The sequence below is a fragment of the Ascaphus truei genome, chromosome 3 (genome assembly GCF_040206685.1).
Source record: "Ascaphus truei isolate aAscTru1 chromosome 3, aAscTru1.hap1, whole genome shotgun sequence".
Lineage (NCBI taxonomy): Eukaryota > Metazoa > Chordata > Amphibia > Anura > Ascaphidae > Ascaphus > Ascaphus truei.
Genome location: NC_134485.1, coordinates 346,936,960 through 346,946,150, shown reverse-complemented (window position 1 = coordinate 346,946,150; position 9,191 = coordinate 346,936,960). Strand labels below are relative to the sequence as shown.

The 9,191-nt window shown below is 42.1% G+C and overlaps 1 protein-coding gene across 1 annotated transcript in view; it reads right to left on the bottom strand.

The window, feature by feature from the left end:
* Positions 1-1,135: 1,135 nt before the first annotated feature.
* The window catches only part of LOC142490023 (pleckstrin homology domain-containing family A member 3-like), a 29,903-nt gene continuing 21,847 nt past the window's right edge, over positions 1,136-9,191 (bottom strand). The window contains exons 5-8 of the mRNA XM_075591792.1: positions 4,343-4,498; positions 4,009-4,052; positions 3,589-3,754; positions 1,136-3,007 (exon numbers count right to left, since the gene is read on the bottom strand). Coding sequence (XP_075447907.1) covers positions 2,993-3,007; positions 3,589-3,754; positions 4,009-4,052; positions 4,343-4,498 — 381 coding nt within the window. The 3' untranslated portion in view covers positions 1,136-2,992. The remainder of the gene's footprint in view (positions 3,008-3,588; positions 3,755-4,008; positions 4,053-4,342; positions 4,499-9,191) is intronic.

The window sequence follows — 9,191 nt, the reverse complement described above, 5'->3', positions numbered from 1 at the left end:
TGTATCATTTACATCTATTATTATTTCTATTGATAATATTCTTTGGATTAGGGGAGGTTGTGTCCTATTCCTTTTATAGATTATTTTGATGGTAGTGTACCTTTTTTAAAATGTTATATTTATTGTCAAGGAGAGAGTTAGAAGTGAGAAAGTGCGGTTTTAAATGAGTAGCTCGAGAAGTTTGGATGCAAATTATAGGATTGTAGGTGGATGGGGAGACAGGATTGAGAGAAGATTTCTTCTGGGTGGGTGTGACAGAAGGATGAGGGAAATGAGCCGGTGTACAGAGAGGTTGAAGTTAGTGTACAAATAATTGGAGTGGAGAATCGAGCGGAGATGTGAGCGGAGGGGAACAAGAGTGCAGGTTGTAGAGTGGGATGAGGAGAAAAACATGCCACATATTAGGTGACTACTGAACCCTTCATCAGGCCAGGGTTTTATCATTGTGATTTCTGAATAAAGAATGCCAGTAAGAGGCTAACTGTTGTTAACATGGAAGGTTAGTGCCTTTGATGTAATGATTCAGTGTCAGCCAGTGGTGGAGGATTTATAGCAAAATCTATAGACAACTCCACCTATTTGATGTTGGAGATTTGTAGAAGAGATTTGTGCTGAGTTTATTTTGCCTGGTAGCATTCTGCAGATCTCCTTTGAAACTGTACATGCTATGCCAGGTTTGTAACCTTAAATTGTCCTTGTTGTGTGCTACCACAGTATATTTTGCTGATAAACTGTAAGGGCTCGCGAGGGTTGGGTGGCCGCGCACCTCGAGGAGCAAACCCACCACAGCCCAAAATTGGGCACCATCGCCGAGCTTCCCACCCCCGACTCCTCCTGCAGCCCCGTGGATCCCGTCTGCCGGACTTACCGCATACACAGGCGCCGCACAACTAGGGAGATGGTCACCGCGGGTCCCGCCTCCTCTCTCCGGTCCCGTGCAGATGGCGGCGCGTGTGCACGGCGCGCGAACAGCGCGTGCACATAGCCAAGCAGAGCCTGGTCTCTCTGGACCATCACGTCTCTTGCGGACTCCTCCCCCAGCTACCACTCAACCACTTATTGCTGACGTTCTTCCCTGCTGGTCTCCTATTGGTCCCTGGTAGTATATTGCCTCAGTCAGCCCCTTGGTATATGGCTGAGAATAATACTTCTTCCAGTGCAAAGTGTTCACTGCATCCCTGCCTTGTTACCTTGTCCTGTGATTTTCTCTAGCTCCTCTCTGACCTTTGGCTATGTACCCAGACTCCGGCTCTCTCCCCTCCAGACCACGGCAAGTACTTCGACAATCCGCAACTCTTCAACCCCAGACCACGGCAAGTACTTCGGCAATCCGCAACTCTTCAACCCCAGACCACGGCAAGTACCCACGACGATCCGCACCTCTCTAACCCCGACCCAGCTTAACGACTACGACTCTGCACTCCGGATACGCTCACGTGGCTGGAGGTCGGTTTTATCCAATCCCCACCTCGGCCTCGCCGTTGAGTTCTGTTTGTGTGAGCACTACGTTACATAAACATTGTACTGAATGAGTAGGCTTTTTTTCTAGGAGAGAAGTCTAGAATTATAATTCTCAAGTATAGGATTTTCTTTGGTCAGGTGCCTCATTACATTGAACCTGCTGTTACTGATATCCCTCCCAAGTAGCTGCTCTGTTGGAGTTTACGAAGCAAACCACTGTTTATTCAAATATGTATTCAACAAGGTCTGGTTTCCCTACATAACGTGGAAGGGGTGGCAACAAGTTAACTTTAGGTCTCAGATTTAATAAACGTTGTTTGGTCTCACTACATCTCATCTGAGTGAGTATTATGGTTGTGCTAAGGTTTAGCACCATTTAGTAAAATTGTGCCTAAGTGTGGCTGCTCTTCAAAAATAATTTGGTGGTAAAATACCAAGCAGATCTTGGTCCCCCAAAGTAACAGGTAAAGGCGGTGACAGGAAACATTCATTCCATGAATAGATAATAACCCACAAAATAGATAAGTGTGTAGAAAACCTTTTCAAACTATGTGTTGGAAAAATACAAACAGACTTTATTTTATAACCAAAAGTTTACATGAAAGTGTTGTGAGAGTAGAACTGGAGACAGAGGTTAAAGGTTACAAAGGAAAGGAGCATTACACCAGGTACAAAAATGTATATAAAGGAAAAAGAGGACACCTAGGTGTACTCAGGTGCGCTTCTTATGAGCTTGGCTATGTGTAGGAGTTTAAATAGTCCTTGAGGGTGTCAGGTAAAGGTGACCTATATGTAAGTGCATGCAATGAAACAGATACACACAGAAAATTAGTACAAAATATAATATCATAAAAACCACTGATAGATAAGTTCCCTTAGATGTAAAGCAGTAGCGAGCACAGATAATGATAATACATGGTGTGGTCAAGTGTGTGACTGTGCAAAAACAACGCTGAAGAAATAGAGGTACTGTGGTCTCTGTATGGTAATTGACCCGATCCACTGTCCTCCTTTCCAGATGGTATGTAGGTCTATATGTGCTGCCCATTTCCAGGATCACCAATCCTTGTGAGAATACCTCCAAAAGTACATATGGGGTGCAGACATAGAATATAAAAATTAAAAGGTTTCAACGCGTTTCCTCCACTTTCATGTGGCATCGTCAGGGATATCGAGTTAACAAGGGACTGGGGTCTCACGTTACAGGCAACTACACTACAACTACCCTACCTTTGCAAGTGATTTATTTTACGTGTTATTAAATTGAAACCTTTTCATTTTTATATTCTATGTCTGCGCCCCATATGTTTTTCTTTTACAAAAAATTATACAGCATAATGGTCTGACATTAAAATCATACAGGACAGACAGCATACAAATCAAGACAAGATGGGTGCGTAAAGGGGGTGTAAAAAAAAATCTGACCGGTCTGTGGCTCGGATCTGATGTAAAAATCATACTGGTACAAAAATATCTATAATATATTCTCTGTACAAAAGATACGTAGAGGTGCTTGATGTTTAATCTGGTCTCATCGGATGGCTTTCTGAAAAGGAAATAGATTCATATATTCAGTAACACTAAGGACCGTTTTTTATATTCTCCCAAGCAGCCGTTCTGGCCGTTTTCGTCCGACAATCCATTTGAACGAATTGGGGATTTCCTCCTGAAAACGGCTGTGATGTCAACTTCACACTGTATAGAATTACCCAAGTCTCAGAACAGTCCCTGTGTTTTCCACTTACTATGTTTCAGCCTCTCTCTGGAATTGTCTTATTGTCTCCTGAAAACAATCTCCCTCACCTACCAAAAGTTATCGCTGACATTCTCGAACCTGGCTCCCCTCACGAGAACTATCTCTCTTCCTCTACTCCTACAGCAATCTACAGTATGTGTATTATTCTCTCTCACATATTGACCAATATTTCCTGGTGTTTAGCTGATAACCAAACTGGGAGACAGAGGGCGTGATAGAGAGAGACACACACAGATACACAATACAGACAGGAATAAGAAAGCTAAAGACACCCCACAGAGACAGAAATACATCAAGATACAAAAAAGTGCTTTGTGCTAGCCTGACTAAGCTGTGTTTCAGCAGTGTGTAATAGTAACTGGAGTCCTTACATGTTCAGCAGTGTGGCTGGCTGGCAAAAGTCCCTCTTTGCTCTTAGTGTTATTGCTGGAAGGCAGGTGAGGCTGTGGTTCCCATGTGTGTGAGCGCACCATCACCATTTCCTCTAGGTTCCGAAGTACGGTGACTCCGTCAGCCTGCCGTGGACTCTCCAGGATCCTATAAGCAGGGGAGACGAAATTGGACCAGCTCATTCATTGCATGTCTCCGTCCAGTATACTGTATGGCTAACCAACTGCTTGTAACTCCTTAACAGGATCAGCTTGTAAACTAGGATAACTAGCAGGAACTCTCTGTTACAATAACTCTACCCCGTTCAAACTCTAGTTTCAAGATCAGAAATAGTTTTGATGATTTCAAATAATTAACCTGCTAACGGATCTCAAGAAATTTCCCAATCCTATCATATTTACCTCTGTGGTGTCTGCACTCCATAATGACTGAGAGAACGTTTCACCTGCAACACAAGAAGTTATAGATGGGTCAGAAAGTCCAAGCAAATTAGGAACCAAGCTCCCCATTCACAAATGGCCAATGGGCCAATGGGCCAATGGCCAACTTCTTCAAACAAGTACAGCACAGAAAGTTGCAAGGTAAGATAGGCTTACTTTTAGAAGAGTACAGCTTCAGGAGCTGCAATGAACACCTACCAAAACTGTATTTACAGAGGACATGCACAGAATATAGCAGAGCTAACTCTCCCTTTCCAAACCAACACACAGAACCTCTTGTACAGGGATACAATACCTTTCGAGCCTGCGGGAGTTTGGTGCCAACAATATCAGTGGGCAGGACCGGCAGACGAGGGTCCAGGGTGGTGCTGGCGTATTTCATACACTCATCTAGTGTAGAACAGATGTGAGTGCAGGTCCCATGCAGCACAGAACAGGCAGTACTTAGTTTCTGAGGGGCAGTGAAAACAAATGTTATTTATTTCCTGAGCCAATAGTGCAGAACATCATTCCACTTCCCCTTCTCTGCAGCTAAAGCCCTGCAGAGCATCTACAGTACCATCCTGTTGTCATCCGTTGCAGGGAATCTCTTCATTAAACTCCTATAGAGCATCCATATGCTAGCTCTGTTCAAGCTGCATAACCGCAGTTAATTGACCCCATCCACCTGCTAATATCATCCCAACATTTAAGCTGCAGAACACCAAAGGAACTCATTTTAAGCTGCAGACCATCACTATATGAACTCCATCCAGTAGCATGGTATCACTATTACCAGCTGAAAACACGTGCAGGCTGTAATTCTGTATACCACAGTCCAGCCCGGCAGACAGATACTAAATCTGGGTCAGTTAGTAACATGTACAAATGTTTATTCATTCTTGGTTGCATCTTCGTTAAAAAAAAAAAAAATCACTAGATCCAGATATAACTTCAGGTTTAACGCCAACTGTAAACATTGGATACTGATTTTTGAATGACAAAAGCCCAAGAAATACACATTGATATTTGTAAAATAATAAGGTTGGAGATGGTAAAAATAAAAATGCTCAAAATCTACTATTATACAAAGAGCAACAAGCATAAAAAAAAAGAAAAAAAAATACTTTTTCTCACACAGATTCCCCCAACCATGTTCTGTGCTTCTTGTTTGCAGTTTGCTTCCATGTTCACAAAGCAAAACTGGCAGCTAGGTCAGCTGAAGAGTTCAACAGGGTGAAATACTTATCAGTGAATAGGTTGCTGGCTTTGCACATCCTTAAGATAATAGTTACACCGTTTGCCAATCTGGTACCTACACTTGATAAATTGAGAACTGGATAGGGGCACCAGTCTTGCGTGGAACGTCCTGGAATGGGACAGCATGAATATACATGGGCATTTCCATAACCTGAGCTAAGTTGTACAAGTTGCCTACAGCAACGCCACAAGGTTTTGCGATGACGCTGTAAAGATAGGAAGCTACTGAGGATAGGTAAATGGGTTTATTCACTACACTGCAATAGCCAGTATCAATAGTTATAAGGTCAATCCCGTATAATGAGAAAATAAATAACTTGGCAACTTAACTGGCTTAAATAGATCAAAAAGATCAAATGGAAATAGGAGGCAGTTTCTATTTCTTCTGGCCTCCTTCATTCGAATGTTATCTGGTAATTATTGTTCAATCACTTTAATTTATTTAAAGAAATTATCAATAGCCAAATAATACATGAACATTTTTGGATGAACAATCTCCCCCACCCTTCTTTCCATGCACCTACAACAGTTTATAAACAGTGTTATCACAGAAGAGGTTAGGTGAACATTACAGAAATACTCCAAAATTATTTAAAATATTTGTACTTGCTAGAATTGTGTAAAATGGAGTCAACCACCTCCATTTAAAGTACAGAACACATGCCACCGCCATGAGCTTCACTTTGCTTTTAGGAGAGACTTCCCCTGTAAGAGCCAGGAATAATAATGAAGCAGGAGACCAAGAGTGCAAATACTCCCAAGATTATGTGAAAAACAAGAAAATGAACATATGGTGCAATCTTGTTTGGCTAATTAATTAATACGGTGACACTTCATAAGTATCTCGCTCACAACTGTGAAGATGAATATAGGCGGTGCAGTTGTTGAGAGTCACCAACTCACAGAAGATTTCTTCAAATGTTGTTGCAGGGCATCCCTCAGGAACAGGGTAGGAAGGATGGGCAAATTCCCATATGTGAAGAACAGAACACAGATATACAGGCATACCCCGCATTAACATACGCAATGGGACCGGAGCATGTATGTAAAGCGAAAATGTACTTAAAGTGAAGCACTACCTTTTTTTCCACTTATTGATGCATGTACTGTACTGCAATCGTCATATACGTGCATAACTGATGTAAATAACGCATGTGTAACAGGCTCTATAGTCTCCCCGCTTGCGCACAGCTTCGGTACAGGTAGGGAGCCGGTATTGCTGTTCAGTTTGTGCTGACAGGCGCATGCGTGAGCTGCCGTTTGCCTATTGGGCGATATGTCCTTACTCGCGAGTGTACTTAAAGTGAGTGTCCTTAAAGCGGGGTATGCCTGTATAGATTGATTTTATAATGTTAAATAAATAAATGTGATACACTTACAAAAGTGCTGTAAGTACAAGCATATGGACCACCTAGGGTGAGCTCAGGGTGAGCGTGCAGACCATCTAGAGACCCCCAAGATGTGTGGTGAACTATCCTGAGGATCCTGGGCCAAGTTCTCTTGGTCTTTTCCCCTTTCTGTATCTGGGCATCATTCCCTGTGGACGGCCACCACAGGTGTAAACAGCAGGAAGGAGTGTTGCAGTCCTCAACCACTATCTGACCCAGGGTGCACTGCCTATATTCATCTTCACAATTGTGAGAGAGATACTTATGAAGTGTCACCGTATTAATTAATTAGCCAAACAAGATTGCACCATATGTTCATTTTCTTGTTTTTCCCATAATCCTGGGAGTATTTGCGCGCTTGGTCTCCTGCTTCAGTGACCTGTTTGGACTTTGGATTGAGTCCTTTTTCTGGAGCTGCACTACTTCCATTTGTAACATATTTTATTATTATATCACTAGTATGCTCACTGGGTTTTCACTTGAATGGTATGTGTGCTTGAACCCCTTTTTGTCTTATCCAGGAATAGCAATACTGTACTTGTATGGTATTTGTGAACAGAAACAACGCTGTGTAACCTATGAGACAAATGGACATATTTTAATCATCACCTATGTCTATAAAGGTAGACTGCAGCCCAACATCTGTTTGTAATGGAGAACAAAGGGACCATCTGAATAGAGTGCTAGAAAAGTGATAAAATAGAATACACATTTTGCTAGCATCACCGTTTTACTTTAGCAACATATATTTACAAAATGTTGCACGTACTCTTAGGCTGCGCTTATACTGCCGGTGACGGCGATGCGACCGATGACGTCACCCGTCGCCATTGCGACCAGTTGTATTTAAAGTTTAGGCGACGTCGCTGACTACAAGGCCAGTGACGTCAGAAAGGGGGAAGGCAGAGGGACGGAGAAGCTCTCTGATTGGCCACAAAGGGAGACCGTCGCTGAAAAAAATCAAATAACAGTGACTACCAGATTTTTGGTAGCACTGTCGCTTGGTCGCGCCGCGACAATGCATTTGTTTTGACGCGACGTCGCGTCGCCGTCACTAGAAGCGCAGCCTTACACAGCTTGGCAATATCACAAGGAAAATGTATATTTTCACTGTGCAGACATGAAAAATAACAAACACATTTTGGTGTATTACCATTTAATGAAGAGAGAGGGACATTAGCTGAGACTTGTCAGCATCACTTTACCATACTTCTCCCCTTGCTTTATTATATTAAACCCTTTACTGCACTGAAAGGGGTTAAATGCCTCTCATAAAAATCCACACCTGCATCTTCCTTCTTTATCTTATACATTAGTCATGTAATTTGGTGTTTTGGTTCGCTGCTGTACAGGAAACTTGTTACACTGGTTTGGTCACACATACCACAGGAAGGTATTTTCTCTCCAGACTGCACAGTATCTAAATACAACTTCCTAGGTCTCACACAAAGTCAGTAACAAACTGGAATATTTTAAGGCCAGATCAGTGACTGACACAAAGGCAGGCATGCTGGCCACCGTGCCCATCACATGATAGGTTATATACTATACTGAACACACCCATAGCACTTGGAGATCCTCAGGAGTGCCTAAAATGGATGAGGATGATGGGCCATCATCACTATAAAAATACTAGTCAGTGCTTTGGCGTAAGACACAATCTGCTGCCGGAAGACCCGGTGCAGCCCATCCACTTCTCTTATGGCAGAGCATTACTTAGTAAGCGTGGGCCAATATCTTATTTTCAGGCACCAAGCAGGGAGCATCTGAGTCACGGGATAGCTGTAACAGACATTACTTGATTCTAAAGTGTCTGTGACCACAGCAACTCAGTAACTAAAATGCAAAATGTGCATGTGAATGAGGTGTAAATAACTATTCCGCTGTAATGTACATCTGACATTGGCAGAGACCCTCAATGCTATTTTCCTAATAAACACTGGTGTAATGACAAGCAGTGGAACTTATTTTCTCACGTGATGTCTCAGTTTCTATATTTGTACCCTGAGACTATTCCATTGGGATCAGAAGCCAGAAGGATTAGTTATGAAACTCAATGCACTCAGAGCTTTCTGAAACCTCCAGTGTCACACATTTCTTCACAAATCAAACATGGTTGCCTCCCGAAACCCGTGACTTTAAAGAAAATGGTCTATAAAGAATAAATTGTAACAAACAAACATAACCAGGAACAGAAAAATAAACTACTACCTCATTAGTCATAGTGTGACAAAAAAAACAAGCATTTCCTGATAATGTAACACAATGTCCCAGTAAGAAAAGGTGTATATAAGGTTACAGAAGACAGCTTTCTGAGACAGTAGCCTAACTCCTGACACATGGCTTCCTCGCACAGCGCTGTTTACAGATATTAGTAGCACTGTATTTTATTTTAGGACTCTGTTCCTTTTAAATAATAGGAAAAAGCTCTTTGGGCAACATTTGTTATGCTATTATTCTATAATAAAAAGAGAGATCATTTTTTCATTAATTTAATTTTCTTAGACAAATGTTACT